General features: G+C 40.6%; 1 protein-coding gene across 2 annotated transcripts in view; it reads left to right on the forward strand.

Moving 5' to 3' along the window:
* Nucleotides 1-22,901, forward strand: part of PTPRG (protein tyrosine phosphatase receptor type G) — a 513,282-nt gene that overhangs the window by 305,566 nt on the left and 184,815 nt on the right. For both annotated transcript variants that reach the window (XM_077278905.1, XM_077278907.1), the window contains exon 5: nt 1,240-1,335. In XM_077278905.1, the coding sequence (XP_077135020.1) occupies nt 1,240-1,335 (96 nt within the window). The remainder of the gene's footprint in view (nt 1-1,239; nt 1,336-22,901) is intronic.

Here is a 22,901-nt window from a genome sequence, read left to right on the forward strand (position 1 = left end):
ATGTGTATTTTACATGTTTTGAGATATTTATCCCTATATTGGTGGGAGGCCCCCGCTTGGTGGGTGGCCTAGGGCCCCTTCTAAATCCGGGCCTGTGTTAGAAGAGAGAATTGAGCAAAAAGATTTGCACTGCACTTGTCCGGCATCTAGCCCAGTGATCCGCGGCTGCTACAACAGGGCAATCTTGCACAATATCATAACATCGTAGGTCCTAGTAAGAGACCAAGCGGCACCCAATATACTAATTGCAGAAATGAAGACTGCCCTGGTCTAGCTGCCTCTCTCTTATCTGCTCAGTCGAGTACGACTGTTATTCTATGGATCATCGCTTGAAGGCAGTTAATTTTTTTCAGTTCACCAATGGTCATTCCCATGTCGCTTTTGATGGTGTTAATCCAACAGATTCTTCGACCTTGTCATCTTTTTCTGCCAACGACCAATCCAAGCATGAAGTCTTTTTCCAATAACTGACTCTGAATGATATGACCAAAATAAGCAAATTTTTGGTTGGTTGTCTTATCTTCCAGTGAATGTTTTGGCTTGATTTGGTCCAAGACGTCCCTGTTGGGGATTCTCGCTGTCCATGGGACTGTAGACGTCTCCTCCAGCACCAAAGTTCAAACGCAGACATTTTCTTCTGCTCAGCCATCTAGTGTCTAAGTCTGGCATCTGTATGTTTCTATTGGGAAGACGATTGCATTGCCTTCACCAATAGACAATTGTGTTGTCTTCCCAATAGTATTGTCTAGCTGCCAGAGGGAACTAAATTTGGATATCGGACCGGGCAATTCTAATCTTCTTTTTTTTTTTCCAACTAGATAGGGAGAGCTTTATTAGTTAGAATTACTAAATATATCTAATGGCTCTACTTCAACAGCTACAGCGAGTCAGTGGCGTAACTTAAATTTCATGGCCCCCATTGCAAAATTTCAAAATGGGCCCCAAGTATCACAGGTCTTTAATTGTAACAATGTATTTATATGTACCAAAGAGATTATTTACACCCCCTAATCTCCAAGTTGGGGCCCGGGTGCGATTGCACCCCCCGCACCCATTATACTCCTGGAGAGCGTCCTCCCCAAATTGAGCCTTATGTGGTCAACCTCAGATTGACTATTGAAGGTTTTTAATGATGTATGATCAAATGATTGACATCTTGTATTCTGAGCTGCCAAACAAGACTTTGGAATTTCTATGAAACTATTATTAAATGTTTTTTATTTATTTTTTTATTTACAGATGCAGATTTATTCCTACAATCCTGATGACTTTGACAGCTTTGGGGCGGCGATATTGGATAAGAGGTTGATTGCAGCCATGTCTGTCTTCTTTCATGTAAGTTTCTATCCCTGTTACTATTTCCATCACCTGTGCGATACTAAAGACATCCTGAAAACTTGATCTGTTGGTGGCTCTTGAAGACATGAGTTGGGTAGCACTGGTTTATTCCATATCGACGACCTTTTTTATTGGATTCCTGGCATTTCTGTGGTCAGTTTGATCCCGATATGATCTTATTGGCCTATAAAAGGATGATTCTTGCTATTAAAAATTGTAAATAAACTAAAAAGTATTTTGGTAATGGAACAATACAACAATACCACTGGCGCTCAGCACTAAAATGCACCACCTACTAAGACTATCTGAAGAGATCACCCAGCTGCTGGTATTCTCAGAAATGTGCCCCTTTCTGTGAAAAAACCAAATTTACTACCAAATAATACCGCGCTAGGGTGATACTGAACGTACACTGGAGTGTAATGGTTAACTAGGTACTAGGGAGTCGTACAGCTGGCCTAGCAGCGTACAATCTATTGCATTTCTGTGCACAGTGTGTGGTATTTTGGTAATGGGCCTGACTTTTATCGGGTTCTCATGTCTCAGGAGGAGCATATTGCAAAGAGTTTGCATAGTAACAATTGTTTTAAAGGGAACCTGTCATCCCCAAAATCAAAGGTGAGCTAAGCCCACCGGCATCAGAATGCTGTAGATAAGCCCCCGATGTAACCTGAAAGATGAGAAAAAGAGGTTAGATTATACTCACCCAAGGGCGGTCCCGGTGCGATGGGCGTCGCGGTCCGGTCCGGGGCCTCCCATCTTCTTACGATGACGGTCCAGCGCCTGCACACTGCAGTACTTTGCTCTGCCCTCAACAAAGCAGACAAAGTACGCCTGTGCCGGAGCCGCAGCGTGAAGACAAGAAGAGGACGTCCTCGTAAGAAGATGGGAGGCCCCGGACCGGACCGCGACACCCATAGGATCGGACCGCCTGCCCAGGTGAGTATAATCTAACCTCTTTTTCTCATCTTTCAGGATACATCGCATTGCAGAAAGCTGTAGGTAAGCCCCTGATGCCGGAGGGCTTAGCTCACCTTCCTTTTTGGGGGTGACAGGTTCCCTTTCAAGTGGTCTTGTCAATAGTCCAAAAGTTGGTGAGTTTAGCTCTCATTGTATTTCTGTTGTTCCCCTGAGTATTTTATTTTCTTTAAAAAAAAAAAAAAACAACACAATTTCCAGAAACATGGCAGTTTAAAGAAAATTGGTTAATAGTAATAGGAGAGGGTGGGCAAAAAGAAATATCGATAGCAAAAACTGTTCACTATTGACCCTTTGATAGGTGCTCTTTAAATAATAGCTGAATAAGTCTGCATATAGTCAGCTCCCCCTAGTGGTGGTGGCAGGCAACAAAAGTTTTGACCTTTGTATGGTGTAAAAGAGTTTGGACATTGTACCCCTGTAAAGTTTTGTTACAAGACATATTTGCATTGATTTTAATTAAACACAAAAAAGTATAGATTTGGCGGAGCTCTCGCTCAGACCCATACAATGTTTTTTGTTGTGCTGTCTTTTTTGTTTTTTGTTTTGTTTACTTGAGCAACATATTATGGCGTTGCCTTTTCAATGGGCTTGGTTTATATAAAAGGGAATGGCTATTAATATTTAGACCCTTGAGTATCACTCCAGACCAGTTATGATGCATTAACTTCAAACCCTATCAATGTAATGAGACCAAAGAATAGACCCCAAAATTAATCAGACCCCGGATTTGACCCCCCTATGTTAATTTTAGAACCCAACAGGAGACCCCTAAATAAGTCCAGAACTCCATCATTCGTGTACCGTCCTTCACAATCATGTCTTTTATCGACACGTGAATGCGGTAGTTGTTGGGTGTATTGAGACATCATTGCTGAAACCCAAAGAAAAGAGATCAACCGGTAGACCAGGGAAGCTGAACACGACACTGGCAGAAGGTTGTTAAACTGACCATATAGAGTTTTCACTTTTAGAATCTGCAGCTGCCATAGTTTGCAACAACATAGTACAGGTTTGTCCGTAAATTTTGGTACATTTTCTGGAGGAAATTTCTGTATATCCATCACTTGTGGACTATTTTGAGCTCTGTACAGTATTATGACCGTAGCTTAGAATACCCTATATAGACTATTTTTCAGCAAAGAAAAAAGAATTTAATTTTTGTCAACTTTTGCATCTCTATGGTGTTTAGTAGAGGCTAGTTAAGTCGAAATTTTCTTTAGGAAGTGTTCTTGCCCCCTTCTTAAACCTCCTGTTGATCAACAAGTATTTTCTGCTCCATGATTGTTCCCTTTTTTAAAATTGTTTTTGTCCTTTTTATTCCTATTCAAAGCTGATTTCTATTCAAAGGTTGGAAACTATGCTGAGAAATAACCATAGAAGTAATGCATGTTTGTTTGCTCGCGGAAAATGTTAAGTGCGACTCCGGCTCTTTTAACACTTGACATGTGGCCATTTTTCATGAACGTTTGTTTGAAAGGCCACGTTGGAGATCTCTCCTTTTTTTTTTTTCTGCTTCCAAACAACTTAGACTCGTGCAATTCAATCATAAAAGGATCTTCCTTTCCGGGTCGGGAATAATAGAGGGTTTTGTAAGTCCACCCTTGTAATTCAGTACTCTTTTGCAAGTCTTAGATGCCAGGCTTTCTTGATGCACTTTGTTTTGTGTTTTTCCTTTACTTCAACCACTAACATAATAATGGAAAGGATCATAGTTGCAAGCGTTAAGTGCTTGTAGCTCCTGGGCTTCTCTCCAAAATTTGCTGAAGTAGTCACTGTGAGGGAACAATAGTTCTCTTAGGACAAGTCGCCGGGTAGAGTCTATATTCTGCGGCTGGGTTGGTCTTTCATCAGGAACAGGCATTTTTCTTTACCCTATAATGTTCCTGTGTTCATCATTTTATTGGGTACACAATTACTATTTTTATACTGTCAGTTTTCTTGTAGACTTTAGGTTATTCCTTTTTTAATATTCCCCAAACGCCACCCTGTATTGCTGTTTAAGTTCACCATTCAAGCTCCTTTAGAAGCTGCTTTCAACTGCTGTTCAGCAAAGATTTGCACCCTATATTTAAACAATCTATTTAGAGCTGTTCCTTTTGTCTGAGCACAGGAGTGGAGGACAGAGGGGTTCTAAAAGGAAAAGTCCTGTACACATACTGAATATAGTGTGTGGATTGTTGCTAAGCAGCAGTTGAAAGCCACTTCTAAAGGAGCATTGGGTTGGCACTGCAGCATAGTGTTTGAGAGAATAGGTATAATTAAGGTTATGATGTATATTCCTGAAAGTCTTTGCAATGCCTGAATTTTCCTGAACTATTTTTTTTTTATTTATGTCCATACAGGATGCAAAAGCTGTGGATTTTACTTGATTTGTCCGCACTGGATGAACTTTTAAAAAATTAATCCACATGGCCTTCTTATGCTGAAATTAACATTCAGTGATTATTAATTCTATTTTTGAAGCTGGTTTTACCCATTTTAGCATTGCTGAGACCTAACACAGGATAGATGATAAATGTATGATGGCTCGGGGTTCAGCTCTTGTGACATCCACTGATTGGGAGTCCCAAAGTTCACTGTGTGAAATGAGCAGAAATGCTTACGTGTGGACAGTGGCCCACTCACGGTCTATGTGAGGTGGTCATGGATGTTCATAAGTGCATAGAATGGGGTTTTAGGACCCCCCCCCCCACTCTCAGTATTCACCCCTGTTCTGAATTCTTATTTTTCACTAAATTTATTTTCCCTTTTAAGGAGGTTGTATGAGGTTAAAAAAAAAAAAGTTCTCTCCTCCCTTTAAGCCACCAAGATGAACTGTATTGTGTGTTGCAATGTATAATATTCAATTCAATGAGGCTTCCTGCAATACCAGATTTGGCCTATGGACAAGAGTGGCGCTGTTGTTTGCAACCAAAAAAAAGTTTTTTTAGGAACAGAAAAAATATGGCTGCTTTCTTCCAAAACCGTACCCCTCCTGTCCACAGATTTTGTGATATTGCAGTACGACCCCGTCCACTTTAACAGAACTGAGCTGCAATACCAGACACAGCCCATTGACAGGTGTGGAGCTGTTTTGGGAAGAAAACAGTCATTTTTTACTAACTTTTTTTGTATTCCTACAACATTACACTTTGTCAAGTTGTGGGTCCATTCTTCTTTGTAATATTATTTGCTTCTGTGCGACGCAGAATGTTTTATGTTGAGTTAAAGTCGCTGAGTCCTCGTTTTGTAGTGTGATTATTATTCCTTAGAAGGGAAAAACTTGGCATCTGGTGGAATTCATTAGAGAAATACGAGGCGACTTAATCTTTTTCTTTTGGTAAGTGTGCTTGGTCGGAGACGGGAGGCAAGAACAGGTGTGACAAAACTTGTACATTTTTCCTCCTACGATTTTGATAGGTCTTCTATAAAAAGACGTATTTGCTGTAGAGAGTCGTTGGTAAAGCCGCCGCATCAGGACTGAAGCTGGGAAGAGAGCGTGTCCTCCGTGCTGCTCGAATTTAATGCATCTGGGCAAGCGGTAGAGAAGGGGACAAAGAATATATTACTGGAGTTAAAGATTCATTGTGGAACGTTTTCGGAATGAAATATTCAGCACATTTTGAAAGATCTAAATTCGACTGAGCACGTTCTGCTTAACAACAGCTGGATGATACATCGAGGTCTAATTTGTGAATGTGTTGTACGGTAATGCAACGAGACGAGAGTTGCTGAAGTGTTCGGAGGTTGCCGAGGTTTGATGACAAGGAATAAATTTGGCTTTTATTGCTGCTGCGGTTACAAAAAAGCATAATTTTTCTCCAAATTTAATTCTTAAAATTGAAGAACTATGTAATGGAATTCTTACAAGAATGTGATTGAGGTCTAGCGTCTCAAAAACCTGGAAAAGTCATTGGTTGAGATAAGCAAATTGTCTCTTCAGAGAGGAAGAGGTCTAGAACTCTAGTGCCACCTTTAGGAAATTTCGATCCTAAAAGTCATTATCGACTCTCTAACGAGCCTTGTCACATGACTTAGGATAAAAGCTAAAACCAGAATCTCAATTTCCAGACGCTGTTTTTCGTGGTACTGTCCCTCTTCAGTGCAAAGTCTGAGACCTGGTTTGGCTGTGAGAGGCGTCTGACCGGGATAATATTTCTCCTTGCGGAGAGTGACATGTTAACCATGCTGAGATGAGGAGACTTTTAAGCTGCAATGCTCCTCTGGGATTGAGATAAGCAAATACTTGAACTACCCTGTTCTGGCGTTTATTTTAATTTGGTCCTCAAGGCAACTGGTCAACTCTTGTGATGCCTCGATATCCTGAGTGCCTTTGCGCCTTAGTAAAGAGGTGAGGTGCCCAGAATGGGCAAAAAATTGCCGGTGCAGAAGTCCATACTGCCTGGTGCGGCTGTCACACAGGACTGAACTGGGTGCGAATTCAGGGTAGATAGCTTTATGCTCACCTCTATTTACTGGCATTAAACCATACTTGCCAATTTTTTCATGCCATAACCCTCCATGGCTCTTCCACATCTCTTTAACTAGAAGCGTTATTCACAGTGGTTTTGGAAGGATTCAGTGGTGCCAGGAGACTTGACAACTTTTTCGAGGAGGTTTCACCTTTTTTACACGAAGTTGCCGAAAATGTGCGACAAATTGTATTCATTGAATCCAGTACCTCACACTGCTTTGGGGTCTAGAAGCTTCATGGTATGCAACTTTTCCCATTGTTGTATGACCGAAAATACTAAAAGATGAGATAACGACTTGTTAGCTGGTCTCTTCACAAGTGCAGCCTGTATCAAAAAAGTGTTTTTCTTTAACTTTTAAATAGTGATGAGCAAGTGTACTCGTTGCTCGGGTTTTCCCGAGCACGCTTGGGTGACCTCCGAGTATTTTTTAGTGCTCGGAGATTGTTTTCATCTCCGCAGCTGAATGATTTACAGCTACTAGCCAGCTTGATTACATGTGGGGATTCCCTAGCAACCAGGCAACCCCCACATGTACTCAGGTTGGGTAGTAGCTGTAAATCATTCAGCTGAGGCGATGAAAACTTAATCTCCGAACACTAACAAACACTCAGAGATCACCCAAGCGTACATCGAGTACAGTCGCTCATCACTACTTTTAAACTATTTAACCCAATAGTCCCCTGTTGCATGCCATATATACCCCATGCACTATAGGTGTAACTATAGCCACACAGGCATGAGGATTTAATGCTACCTTAAAAAATGACATTGCCCCTACTGCTTAATAGATGGAATGTAAGTAACCGTGTTCATTCTCATCCATGTACCCCAATAATTGAGGTGTCACCGAATTTACTCATAATTGAGAAAATCTGTGGTGGTGATCCAACTGGTTTGAAACCAAGGTGCCCAAATACTGTTTCATGTCATTGGCAAGTCAAAAGTCAGGAGCGGACCAATCTATCATTGGTGCAATCTGTGTGGCCACACAGGGGCCCGAGAGGTAAGGGGCCTATGTCCACCTACAAAACATTGTAATTATACATTATGATGAGCCACTGGACTGCAAAAGGGCCGTATATTGTTCTTGCACAGGGGCCCTCTTCTGCCTGTGTCTACTAGTGTCAAGATCAAGGAGTAAAAATGTATTTTAGCCAAATTTCCTGCTTTTTTTATTGCGTTTTGGTGTAACAATAACTGAAAAATGGCTTTTTGTTTTTTAAAAAAAAAAGTGTCAAACACACGAGCACACCCATACTGACTCCAGGAGTAACGGAAGGGTGGTACGTGGTGCCGGGTTCTCCAGAGAAAAAATCTTTGTGCTCTGGCTCTGTGCCGTGTTTAATGGGGGAGTTTCAGTGGACTTTGTTACGTTTTATTGCCCTTATGTTGCACTTCGCAAGGGTCAGTGGGTCACGTAACCCACCTTTTAGTGGTTATCCAGTTCCTAAAAAAAATCTAAAACAAAGCAAAAAGACCTAGCTACTCTCCCACCGAGAGGTGACCAGCACATGACTGATGGGGCCCTCACCGGTCGCATACCGTAATGACTAGCATAATCCAGGGCGAAGATAACAGTAAATATGACACGTGACCTCTGAAGCCATTCGTTGGCCGCAGTGGTCTCATTCTGTCGGAGCTCAAGAGCAAGAAGTGGCTTCCATGTCACCGGTTGCTGCATAGTATGCGTCTACCGGTAACTATGGCTCTTTAGCGGACATTATTATTATTACTAGTAACATCACTGGGGAAATTCTTAGCTGAGAGATTTATGCCTAGTTATTAACTAGCGACATTAATGACAAAGGAAAGTTATTTGCAACCGGAGACCTACATTCGATGGTTTCAAAAGCAATAACAGATGCTTCTTGGGAGTTATATGAAAGCAGATTTGCAATGCAAGCTTAGATATGCGATACATTAAAATTCCCGCAGTCCATCACAGCTCTCCGATTACCTTGCAACCTTTGTGGTTTACGAGAAAGATTGATGACGAGGCAACCTGCTGATTACAATTATCCAAAGAAAGGAGCAAATTATTCTGCAATTCCCTGTATGGGGGGGGAGATTTTATATCATCAGTTTTCTACGCAGGTTTTAAGTGACTTGTGTGGGGTGGATGGAGAACGTGTTTATTGACTTCTCCATAAAATCTGCTTACTCAATTAGCTGATTAACAACAACCGATCATTATGTCAATGTTTTGAGAATAATTTTTAATCTTGTGTCTTCTGTCTGTATATATTTTCTTCATTTACTAGCCATTATTGTGCACTCTGTTACATACAGAAAAGGATTTAGCAAAGGGACATTCCACGTAGTGGTTTCATGACCTCCTCTTCATATACAGTTAAGTCCAGAAATATTTGGAAAGTGACACAAGGTTTGGCATTTTCGCGGTTTACCAAAATATATTTAAGATAGTTATATAATCAATATGGACTTAAAGGGAACCTGTCACCAGATTTGGCCGATACGAGTTACGGCCATCACCTTTCAGGGCTTATCGACAGTATTCTATAATGCTGTAGATAAACCCCAGATCCGACCTGCAAGAGAAGAAAAATAACTTTTATTATACTCACCTGGGGCATTCCGGTCCGATAGGTGTCGCAGGTCCTGGTGCGGCGCCTCCCATCTTCTTGTGATGCCGCCCTCCTTGTTTCATGATTCCACAGCATCGCGCTCCTGTGCAGGTGTACTTATCTGCCCTGTTGAGGGCAGAGCAAATTCCTGCATTGCACAGGTGCCGGGCCTCTCTGACCTTTCCCAGCGCCTGCACACTGCAGTACTTTGCTCTGCTCTCAACAGGCAGATATGTACACCTGCACAGGAGCGCGATGCCGGGGAGCCATTGTGGATGACGCATGGACGTGTCATCCACATAAGGCAAGCAGGAGGGCAGCATCGCAAGAAGATGGGAGGCGCCGGACCAGGACCTGCGACACCCATCGGACCGGATCGCCCCGCAGTTGAGTATAATAAAAGTTATTTTTCTTCTCTTGCAGGTCGAGATGGGGGCTTATCTACAGCATTATAGAATGCTGTAGATAAGCCCTGAATGGCGGTGGCCGTAACTCGTATCTGCCAAACCTGGTGACAGGTTTTCGTTAAAGTGCACACTCTCCGCTTTAATATTAAGTTATTCACATCCTAATTGGAGAAAGAGTTTAGGAATTGCGTCTTTCTAATATGTAGCTGCCTCTTTTTAAAGGGACTAAAAGTAATTGGACAATTATCTCAAAGGCTCTTTAATGGGCTACCCAGACGAATCCCTCATCAATCTATCATCAATTAAATAGGTAAAAGGTCTGGAGCTGATTCCAGGTGTGGCACTTGGATTTGGAAGTTTAAATGGAACAGACAATCATTAGGCTGAAATAAAAAGAAATACGAGAAATAACAGAAATGTTAGGTGTGGCTAAATCAGCCGTTTTGTACATTCTGCAAAAAAAAAGTACAGTGGTGAACTTAGGAACTCAAAAAGGCCTAAACGTCCATGGAAGACAATAGTGGTGGATGATCGCAGAATCTCCTTCACATGTTGAAGAAAAAAAAACCTTCACAACATCTACCCAAGTGAAGACCACTCTCCAGGAAGTAGGTGTTTCAGTATCTAAGTCTACCATAAAGAGAAAACTTCATGAGCGCAAATACAGAGGGTTCACCACAAGGTGCAAACCATTAATCAGCCTTTAAAATTGAAAGGCCGGGTTTGACTTTGCCAAAAAACGTCTAAAGGAGGCGCCCAGTTCAGGTAAAGCAAAACTAAGATCAATGTGTTGTGTACCAGAATGATAGGAAGAAGGTATGTAAACAGCTTGGAACGGCTCATGATCCAAAGCACAGCACATCATCTGTAAAACATGGTGGAGGTAGTGTGATGGCGTGGCATGCATGGCGTCCAATGGCATCAGGTCACTAGTGTTTATAAATGATGTAACTGAAGACAGAAGCAGACAGACAAATTCTGAAGTGTACAGGGCGATACTTCAGATTCAACCAAACGCAGTAAGGTTCATTTGGACGGGGCTTCACAGTACAGAAGAAAAATTACCCTCAACATGCAGTACTGCGAAAGCAACCCAGGAGTTAAAGGCAAAGCAGTGGAATATTCTGCAGTGGCCGAGTTGATCACCAGATCACAGCCCCAGGGCTCAGTCAGCACAGGATGTCTGTTCAAATGAAGTCCTGCCCCACTGTGCTTCACGACGGGGTCAATCATTTACATACACCTTCACTCCTGCTTGCTTGTTTTCCATCGATCTCCCCACTCCTCTTCTTTGATTGATAGCTCTGGCTTCATAGGGCCAGGGAAAGGTGGCGCTAGATGGAAATCCAGCAGGTAAGAAGGTGTATTTATTTGATTGGCCTCGTCGTGATGCACCTTGTACTTGGTTTCAACAGTCAATCTGTGCTGACGGACTCCATTTAAGGCAGACAAACCCATAAACAAGCAACTACTGATGTCAAGTGCATTAAAATCCTAGCACAGCATCACAAAGTTTGGTGACATCCATGGCTTCCAGACTTCATGCAGTCATTACTTGCAAAGGATTCTCTAGTATTAACAATTTACATTTTATTTTTAGTAAATTTAATGTGACCATTATTACTTTTGAGACCATTATTACTTTTGAGCCCATTATATGAGGAGGCTTTGTAGAAAAATGGTTGCAATTCCTAAATCTTTTCACAGGATATGTTTCTTAAACTCCTTCAATGAAACCTGAATGTCTCCACTTCAATTGCATTTTAGTTGTTTCATTTTAAATAAAAAATAGTGGCCTGCAGAGCTGAAATCACAAAAATTTGATACCGACCAAGTATTTCTGGACCTAACTGTACCTTCAAGAATGAAAACAAGTTTAACTGATCATGCAATGAGTTATGTTGGCATCTTACTAATAGGTTCTGTTAGCCATTTCAACCACTTTTCATCTGTAGAAATCAGGATCCTTTTATTTGTGCATTTGTTGTTTCTGATGAATTACCAACTACACCGTCTAACTTTGCATTGGAAAATTTGCTTGAAGAGTATATAAGATCATTGACGTCTCATCAATAATATATACTTACCATCATTAAACTTGTAGGGTTAAAAATGGATGTTTGTCCTGTCCTCACCCCCAAATTGCACTAGAATACCCACTTTTAGTTGGGATTTACATAAATTCCGTCCCTTCTTGTCCTGGAATGGCCTCAAATTTGTTAGGACTTCATCTAAAAATTTGGGACCGTTAAAGCAAATTTGATAATATACACTATGACTTGGCAAGTCGAGATGTCGGACAAACACGCATATATTTTAGATCCAGACAATGTCTTATTGCCCTTACCCATCTGTTACTAGTTGTTTTAAAGACTCCAAGCACATTAATGTTGGCTAAACTTCCAAATTTTGGCAAGACTGACCAACCGAGTATTTTAAAGTCATATAGAGAAGCTGTACACCAATACACACATCTGCTCAAGTGATTTTGTTGTTTCTTTTTCATATCCAATTTCTACACCATTGTAGTTGTTAGCATAAGGTGACAATTGACAAAACAGCATTTGGGGTCTTTAAACCTTCATCAGGCCTAAGAAAGTCAACAAGTCAATTTAGAAGGTTATGTTGAGGTGTTCTTGGTCTGGATTGGTATTCCTCAGTACTAGACCCTTTGATGTTAAACGTATTGTGTGGTATACCACTTGAACAGAGAACCCCTTTACACAGTTCTCTGTATTGACTTGTTGACTTTCTTGGGCTTGATGAAGGGTTAGAAACTCAAAATATTGCATTGCTAATGGTTCCATTTGATATCTAATTTCCATACCACTGTAGTTGTTTGACGTGAGGTGACAATTAAAATCGCTTGAGCAGATTTGTGCCTGTTGGTGTCCGGCTTCTCTGTATGACTTAACAATATAGATAGATCATAGTGGTCTTCTCTAGAGGAACCAGCACCCTTCCAAATACTTGTTTTTTTGGCTAGTCTGTGCAACGCACATTGATTTATGAGGAGAGGCCAATCATCATCATGGGGTCTTCTGACTCTTCCCTGACAAATGATGTCCAGGGATAGAAGGAGCAGACATGTTCTGTTACATTGCCCAACTGTCTTGTTTCTCCAGGAGACAAACCATCGGCAAATGTCTGGCAGTGGCTTATTCTATTTTCACCATTGAAACACTAAGAATACATGTGCATGGGAGCAATAGAGAGAGAGGACTGTCCTCTGAACAAGCTTTTGGTAACCACTACACAAGGATTTTGAGCCCCTTTAGAATCCTTGGAATCAGCAATGATGTATGTAGGGCACAAGATTGCCAAAGACTGCTACAATCAAATGAATTTCCAGCATAGGTCATAGTATTGGTTTTGGCAACTGAGAGCTTTTTTATTCCCACCACCATCCTACTCGGATCCAACCCAAACTCACCTAGAAATGGCCATTTGTGGGCAAGATTCATGTTTCTACAAATGTGGCAAACTAACTTTTTTTCTTGTGAATCTAGTTTCTTCAAGTTCTGGACAACTTTCTTTGCACGTTAAAATGGATTTATTCAACCTCCTTACTAAAAGAAAGTTCTTGGTATTCCTATGAAGTGATAAATCATATGACCTACCGTACATAAGTTTTGCATTATCCTCTTCTTGTATCCAATATATGTCGCTTTCTAGACACTTACCAAATCAATTACATTATGCAACATGCAAATTTAATAAGCGCGCAGGAAGTTCAAAGATGATCATTACTTGTATTGCAATAACCCCCAGCTGAACATTGGTGTGTTCCAATTAGTCTCAACACCACTTTCTACATCTCCGAGAAGAGAGGAACAGTTCACATGAGCTGCCTCTACGGGGAGTATGCAAAGCGTGCCGAACGTCTTAAACCACATCCTTGTCTTAACAACCTCCAGATGGACTGAAAATGAACCTTGGTTAAGTTAATTTGGCTTTTATTCTAAGTAAGGTTGTAAAGCGCGAATTCACCAAAATAACTAATTAGAGAACATAAGAAGTTCTATTAAAATAAAGCATCAAGGGATGAGCGTTACAGCCACGTAGAAGAAAAATGTAAAACCAGACAAGTTATCTTCAACTGTAGAAACAAAATGGTCAAGGTAAAACATGACAAAAGTAAAGGCGCCAATTTGACTTACCACCTCCTTTTGTGGTGAGGATTGAGTGGAGGAACATGGTTGCGCATGTCCACCGCCCTTCCAAAGCTGTGTTCTTGGAGCAGATATGGTGACACGTGGAGCCCCTATGATTCTGCTTTACGTAGCCATAGTGAGTTGCTCAATACATTAACATTCTCCACACACAATATACGCACGAAGCAGTGGGACAGATTTATTATTGTGAGTACACTTCTGATGTGCAAAAACTTGTAGCATTTTGGCAAAAATTTTCACCCAGTTTTAGACTCCTTTTATTATAGGTTTTAGACCCTTTTTGTTGCTCGTTCGACAAATGTGACAATGTCACACTATGGCGCACTATGTCCCAGAACACAGCGAAATACTTCCGGGTCATAGTGCGCCGGCGCATGCGCACTAATGCTTTTCGGCTTTGCCCGCAGTTGGGCAAAGCATACTTTGCGTGCTCAAGGCAAGATTGCCTTGCGCTGGCGTGTTCTACGGAGGAAAGGGAATCAACTTCAAGCCAATATTGCGGCCAGCGTGCAGCCAGCGGGAAAGGAAGGAGTGAATAAAACACCCGAAAACACCGCCCATCGGACCGAAAAAAGGTCCCGCCAAATTCAGGTGACAGGCTCCCTTTAAAGAGGTAAGGTCGTCCAGCTTGATCCACGTGGATCAAAATTAGCACTTAATTCCAGACATTGAAAATTCAGAGTGGTGAAAGGATACTAATGATCAACGCATTTCATATGCTGTATAGGTTCATAACCAAGCTTGAAACGCGTTGATGAATTGGCTCCCTTTCACAATTTTCTATGAATTTTAAATGTTTGAAGTGTTAATTTTAGCTCATTTGGATTGAGGAGGACAACCCACCTTATTTTTTTTCAGTAGATCACCCCTGGTGTAAACCCGAACACTTAATCTAGCACAACCGAAGTAAATTTGATTTTAAAAATGTAATTAACTTGTTGCTGAGAATTTCTCAAAGTACATTGATCTGAGATACAATTTTTCATATCAACAGCGTGTCTATTTAATCCATGTTAAGCACTCAGATATTGGTGTATTTTTGTTAAACTTTGGATGCAGATTTGCTGGCCAGAGTCCTCCCAACCTGTTATGTGTGAAACTATTCTTTGATTTTCGTATGCTTACATGTGCGAAGAGCTAAATAAACTCTTCTACCTGCCTTAGCATTTTTCATGATCCCTGCCGAGTGAATGGAAGATGAAGATTGCCCTTTTCTCGGCACACGTTGCATTCCTGTCCCGCTTTCCTTATCAGCCACTTCCCGGCTCTGGTATCGGTGATTGCACAGCGCAGTGTTCAGCCAGCGTGCCAAAGAGATCGGGTGGAAAGATGAGCTGATTATTCCCTATTACATGGCCAGTCTGCCTTCTGCAACAAAGCCAATTACCTCGAGGGAACAGCAAATTCTTCTGACAACTTCCATATACTGTTTTTGATTTTCGGCAGTCTGCCTTTCCATGGACGTTTCATAGCGCAGCCGTTCTAAGATTCAGAGTAACAGACAATGGATTGCATTTGCGTCAAGCGGCATCCTTGATATTCTCGGTGAAGTCATCACGATCACATGTTCCCCCATTACATTAGTGTTCTCATAAGTGGATGGGGAATTGTGAACAGAAGAGTCACTGTCTGCTTTTAAAATCTCATTATATCTAACAAGGACGTGAATTTACCTATTATTATGTGAGACGTTGACTTACAAAGTACTCTGACACATGAGACTTGTTCTGTTTATACGACCGAGCATTGGCGATCCCTCATGCACAAGGCAAATGACGCGAAACCCTTTGTATAGTGCATGTCTCCTCAATTGGATTATTATTTTATTTTATTTTTTTACAGACGGATGATTTATTACATCTGATGAAATTGCTATTTGTTGCTTAGGGACAGTAATAAGTTCAGCTTGGGTGTGGTGCTTTACAAAACTCATGGTATTCAGATCTCAAATGTTAAAAGGGTTGTGTAAGGTTACAAAAACTTTCTGAAATGACCAAAGTCTACAGATGTGTCCACCCTTAGGCTATGTTCACACTGTCTTTCTCCAGAAGTTATATTCAATCGGAAGACACTTCAGGCTCCTTTCCTCTGGAGTTCAGAAATGTTGAAGTATTTTTTTATGTTTGCTTAACCCACTGGCGGACACAGACAGAGAAAGGCCCCTGTGCAAGAGCAATATATGGGCCCTTTGCAGCCCAAGAGCACCTAAAAATGCTAAATTGCACCTGCTTTGGAGGTAGAAATGGGCCCCTGTACCTCTTGGGCCCCTGTGCGGCTTAACCCCTTAATGACCTGATGTACAGGGTCCATCACATGTTGGCTCCATGACTTCGATGCGTGCTCAGAGGAAGCATCACTCCCGCGCGAAACGGCTGTCAACCATTGTCTCCGCAATCTGTTATTGAAACCGCCATAGTGTGATAGATTTATTGCACAACAGAGAGTGTCCCGTATCCCTTACAAGATTAATCAGATTGAAAAATTGGCGTAACAAGGAAAAAAAAATGCCAGAATTGCGTTTTTTCGGATGCCTCAACACAAAAAAAGAAAATATAATAACAGGCGATTAAAACATTGTATCTATCCCCAAATGATATCCATAAAAACATTGGTTCAGAGCACAAAAAAGCCCCAACACAGCTCCACATCCCAAAATTTGAAAAAGTAATGGCGTTTTATTTATTTTTAACAAATTTCAGATTTTTTTTCACAACCTAAATCAAGCAAAATTGTGCATGTTTGACATCTTTGTGATCACACTGACATGGAGAATCATATTGCCAGGTAATTTTTACCATAAAATGAATGCTGTAAGCAAAAAAAAAAAAAGCGTAATTGTGCTTTTTTTTTTTTTTTTTTTTTTTGGGGGGGGGGGTGTATGGGGGGGGGGGGGGTAACCCCACCTTTGACACAATTTGAATTCTGTTGACTTTTTTTTTTATATATATACTTTTGAGATTGTTCTGATTTTTGGAATCCATTAAGCACTTAAAATGAAAACTTAAAAAATGATTATGGTGTTTTCCATGCGTTTTTTTTTTTTTTGTCTTCTTGTTGACTTGTTGACTTGTATTGTAAAGTTTTGAGTATCTTCCAAGTGAAAAATACATAAAAAATCTTCAGCTCCGTACTTTTAAACCCCTGGTGTCTTTGAAAGTCTGACGATATGAATAGCAAAATATTTTCGATTTTTCTGGTGTTTTTATGAGAGGAGCCATTAAAAAAAAAATGTAGGGAAAGACACTGTGTGCTGGACAAATTGATCCTTAGAGTGTATTGTGATGACCACATAAATCAAAATCAACTGTATGCACTGACCGGCGGCTCTCCCAACCCGGTTGTGACAGCTGCTTATAATGCATGAAGCGGTCATGCTTGGGTGGGTAGAGTTGCCGGATAGTTCATACACTACATTCCGATCTCTGTCCAATTTTTTTTTTAGGCTATCTGACTGCTCCTTAAGAATCGGTCTTCAATTTATATCAGCCATTAATATCAGATTGGTGAGGGGCCAACACCCGATGGTATAATACCTACTTTAAAGTAATAAGGAAATCTTAACTTGAATCCGTTTCTTAAGGCCGCCAAGCTAAGCGACCGCTTCCTGAAACATACATTGCGTTTTATTTTTATTTTTTTTCACAATTTCACCTCATTTGGAATTTTTTTTCCCATTCTGTAGTACTTTGTAAGATAAAACGAATGGTGTCATTCAAAACTACAACTTGCCAAGAAAACCGAAGCCCTCATATTCCGTAGCTATGTCAAAAATTAAGAAAGTTACAGCTATCCGAAGACTGGATGGGAAAAAATTAAAGCGCAAAAATTAAAATTTTGGTGCGGTAATATGTGGTCAAAGGGAACCTGTCAGGACGATTTCACTACTAAAACTAGTGGTTCGTCTGTATCCTAGTAAAACCATAAAATGCCTCTTTTAGTCATCCAGTGCTGCAAAATCAAGATCGGATGTTACATGCAAATAATCGTGGAAGTGGTGCGTCTGAACACTCAGAGTGTAACACTAGTTCAGTAGTCTACTCAACGTGACAGGTTCCCTTTTAAAACCTCATTTTGTGTAATCGGATTTGATGAGTGCAGGTAAATGCAGTTGAAAACCTAAAATCTGTGGGTTTTTTTCCCTCTGGTTACTGTAGTGCTGCAAGTGTACTCCCTCTTACACAATTAGCAGTCCTTGGCTGAATACACCTGTCATCTTCTGTTGACATTCGAGAGCGCAGTGCAGTCATCCATAGTCTCGGTCACCTAGTGCCTGGAGTCAAATCGCATCACCAAATCTCAGCTCAGATGAAGTTTGTTTTCTTGGAAGATTTCTCATTCTATCAGCCGGTATGAGGCACAATCTTCTCCGGGGAAAGATACTAAAAGGGGTTATTTCAACTCAATCTCCTCCATGTCTTTCATGACATATTGAGACTCTCAGAAGAACATGTAGATCTATACAAAACAAAGCTAAAATAACTATCTTTGTCCATTTAGACCTGCGTTGTCGGTCCTAGACCTGCGTTGTCGGTCCAATTCCATACACATCCAACCGAATAAAAATCATGGCACGCTCCATCAGTCTCCATGCGTGTACAGGTGGTCTTCCTTCATGTTCCTTTTTAAGCATATTTTATCGAAATGTACATGCAAAGTCTGTAGGAGGATGAACGTCTCAACACACTATGTAGTGGTCATTCTTGGGTTCCGCAGCTCAATCGGAGCCAAGAAAAGCCACTTAACTTTGGTATACTGGTTTTGTAGATTTTCTCCTGACTGTAGTAGCTGATTGATGGGAAAGTCAGGTGTAGGACCCCAAACTAATCTAATATTTAAAAACCTACTTTAAAGATAAGCTATTGGCATCAAAGTCCTGGCCAACATCTTTAAGAACCAGTTAACCCTAACTTTTCAGAATTTTTTGTAGCTCTTCATTTTACATGGTATTTTAGCCTCTTCTTGATTTTGTCACATACGGTGGGGAAAATAAGTATTTGATACACTGCCGATTTTTGCAAGTTTTCCCACCTTCAAATAGAGGTCTGTAATTTTTATCAGAGGTACACTTCACCTGTGAGACAGAATCTAAAAAAAATACAGAAAATCTAGGTCAATGATATTTACAGAATTAATTTGCATTTTATTACATGAAATAAGTATTTGCTGCAATAGAAAACAGAACTTAATGTTTGGTACAGAAACCTTTGTTTGCAATTACAGAGGTCAGACGTTTCCTGTAGTTCTTGACCAAGTTTGCACACACAGCAGCAGGGATTTTGGTCCACTTCTCCATACAGATCCTCTCCAGATCTTTCAGGTTTCGGGGATGTTGTTGGGTAACATTAAGTTTTAGCTGCCTCCAAAGATTTTTTTTTTCTTTATTTGATTCAGGTCTAGAGACTGGCTAGGCCATTCCAGGACCTTGAAATGCTTAATATTCAGCCGTTCCTTAGTTGCCCTGGCTGTGTGTTTTGGGTCATTGTCATGCTGGAAGATTCAGCCACGACCCAACTTCAATGCTCTTACTGAGGGAAGGAGGTTGTGGGCCAAAATGGCCCTATGCATGACCCCATCCATCCTCCCTTCAATACGGTGAAGTTGTCCTATCCTTTTTGCAGAAAATCACCTCCAAAGTATGATGTTTCCCCCACCATGCTTCACTGCTTCTTCCTCTGAACACAGAGAGTGGAGTTGATACCAAAAAGTTCTATTTTGGTCTCAACTGACCACGTGACCTTTTCCCTTGCCTCCTCTGGGATCATACAGATGGTCAACAGTTGTTGCCTTCTCAACAAGCTGCTTGCCTATTGTCCTGTTGCCCATCCCATGTTTGTGCAGATCTACAATTTTGTCTCTGTTGTCCTTAGACAGCTCTTTGGTCTTGGCCATGGTGGACAGGTTGGAGTGTGATTGAACTTGTTGCCTGTATAAAAAAACAGCGGTCTACACAATCAAACAGTTTCAATTAAAAAAAGGTAATGAGTACAGAATAGGCGGGCTTGTTAAAGAAAAATTAACAGGTCTGTGAGAGCCAAATTCTTGCTGGTTGATAGGTTGATACAATAAAATGCAATTTAATTATTTAAAAATCGTTCAATGTGATTTTCTGTTTTTTTTTTTAATTTATTTTTAGATTCAGTCTCTCACAGTTGAAGTGTACCTATGATAAAAATTACAGACTTCTCCTTTCTTTGTAGGTGGTAGAACTTGCAAAATTCAGTGTATGAAATGCTTAATTTCCCTACTTTTATATGTACAGTACATCAGAGGTGTCAAACTGCATTCCTCGAGGGCCGCCAACAGGTCATGTTTTCAGGATTTCCTTGCATTGCACAGGTGATAATTTAATCACCTGCACAGAATGATTCCAGCACCTTGTGGAATGCTAAGGAAATCCTGAAAACATGACCTGTTGGCGGCCCTCGAGGAATGCAGTTTGACACCTCTGCAGTACATCATATGTTGGGTTTGGATATAAGGAGTGGGCTTAAACTCTTAAGGGATAGCTGACTTTTCATGAGGAATAACGCTTTTGTCTGGTCATTATGTGACTAGTGTTTTGCATTTTTCACCAGTTTTTCCTTCTGTTCCTTTAGTCTCTAATTTTCAGTTGCCTCTGAGCTAGTGGGTTTAGAGTAGCTGCTATGATGTCTCCAATGCACAGCACACACTGAGAGATGGATTCCTGCTTTTCTTTCTCTGTAACACACAGGTAGAAGTAAGAAATGATTAATAGTTGTCCACTACTCTGACGACCCCTTCTAAATGCCTGTTTCCCCATGTATAATTACATTTATACTCCACTCCGGTGCTGGCGCCATTCCAGCAGTATTGGCACTGGCTCTCCCATGGATTGCATGACATTATGTCACGCGATCCCTACAGTCAATCATCGCTGGATTTATAACATTTCGCAGCAGCCGTCCCTTCCTTTGGATGCGATACATCATGTTTATCCTACACTGTGAGTACCGAATAATAAAAAATGCCAGAATTAATGTTTTATAATAGTCTCACCGCTCGAAACAAAGATGAAATAAAAAGAGGTCAAAAAGTCCTATGCAATTCAAAATGGTTCCAATATAAGTTATGGGGATAAAAATAATAATAATAAAAAAAAAAGAGTTCAGGCTGGAAGGGGTTAAAACCACTATAATTTCATATTTTGCTGAAAATCTAAATATGACAATTACGGTAAGTATTTGTTATGCGGTTTCTTAAGATTTCCATCTTCCGTATGCTTAAAAAAGGACGACCTCGTTTTGAACATGGATATTTTTTTCTGTTAGGCCTCAGGGTCTTTTAGTGACTTTCCAAAGCAAATCCCATAGAAATTTCTTGTCGACCACTAAGCGTAGTTTTTCACCTCCAATAGGTAATTTTTCTCGATCGCGAGTTGAAAAAAAAAAAAAAAATACCCTTTATTTTCTGCTTAACCAAGGTTTCTAATTAAATAGACCATTCTCAGCTGCACGTAGGTTGATGCATCCAAGGTATTACTTTCATTGCAGGAAAAGCATTTAAAACCAGTAGCCGTTTTTATAAGATAGACTTCATTCCGATAAAATGTTACCCCCCGGTGAGTCATTTCTCTTTCTCAACGGTTGTAAGGATTGAAAGATCTTGTACACTGCTGCTTAAATAAGCAGACGCTGTTCGGCGGGAAGGAATCATATTATTTTCTCAAAGGAGAGTAAGTGGTCCGGTGCACTAAGATTGCTTTAAATAAAATTTCAGCTGTCCCACTTTACCGTTCAGCAAATGACACATTCCATCAATCATTCTGAACTTTGCTAGTTCTTTTTCTTTTTCTGTTTTGCTCAACTGTTGTCTAACTATTTATATTCCTTCCTTTTTTAATTCTTTTTTTTTTTTTTCTTTGATTTGATTCTGTATAGTTTAACCCGTTGAGTACTTTTAACACTTTCTGCTGCATGCATTCTAATTCAGGTTGGGATGATTTGTGGGTTTATTTTAATGTATACCATTTTGTTCAAATGTTATGTTTAGCCCCTTTATGACCCCAGCTTTTTTCGTTTTTTTCGTTTCTCGCTCCCCTCCTTCTCACACTTGTTTTTTGTTTGGCTTTTTTGCTAGGCTCACTAAATGCTAAAACTGACCTGCCATTGTGATTCTCCAGGTCATTACGAGTTCATAGACACCAAACATGTCTAGGTTCTTTTTTATCTATCTAAGTGGTGAAAAATAATTCCAAAGTTTGCTAAACAAAAAAAAAATTGCCCCATTTTCCGATACCCGTAGCGTCTCCATTTTTTTTTTTGTGATCTGGGGTTGGGTGAAGGCTTATTTTTTGCATGCCGAGCTGACATTTTTAATGATACCACATTTGTGCTGATGCGATCTTGTAATCACCCATTATTGCATTTTAATGCAATGTCGCGGCGACCAAAAAAAATCGGAATTCTGGGGTTTTGACTTTTTTTTATCGCTATGCCATTTAGCGATCAGGTTAATCCTTTTTTTTTATTGATAGATCGGGCGATTCTGAACGCGACAATACCAAATATGTGTAGGTTTGATTTATTTTTATTTTGAATGGGGCGAAAGGGGGCGATTTAAACTTTTATATATTTTTTTCATATTTTTAAAAACATTTTTTTTTACATTTTGGAAAGCTTCAATAGTCTCTATGGGGGGCTAGAAGCTGCCACAACTTGATCGGCTCTGCTACATAGAGGCAATGCTCAGATCGCCCCTATGTAGCAGAATTGATGCATTGCTATGAGTGCCGACCACAGGGTGGCGCTCATGGCAATCCGGCATCAACAACCACAGAGATCTCAAGGATAACTCTGGTCGTTATGCCGACTCGCCGATGACCCCTGATCGTTTGACGGGGGGTCAGCGGTGTGTGCTTGTTAAATGCCACTGTCAGAGTTAGACAGCGGCATTTAACTAGTTAATAGGTGCAGGCGGATCGTGTTTCCACCCGCGCCTATT

Source organism: Ranitomeya variabilis, chromosome 8 (genome assembly GCF_051348905.1).
Source record: "Ranitomeya variabilis isolate aRanVar5 chromosome 8, aRanVar5.hap1, whole genome shotgun sequence".
In the NCBI taxonomy this organism is placed as follows: domain Eukaryota; kingdom Metazoa; phylum Chordata; class Amphibia; order Anura; family Dendrobatidae; genus Ranitomeya; species Ranitomeya variabilis.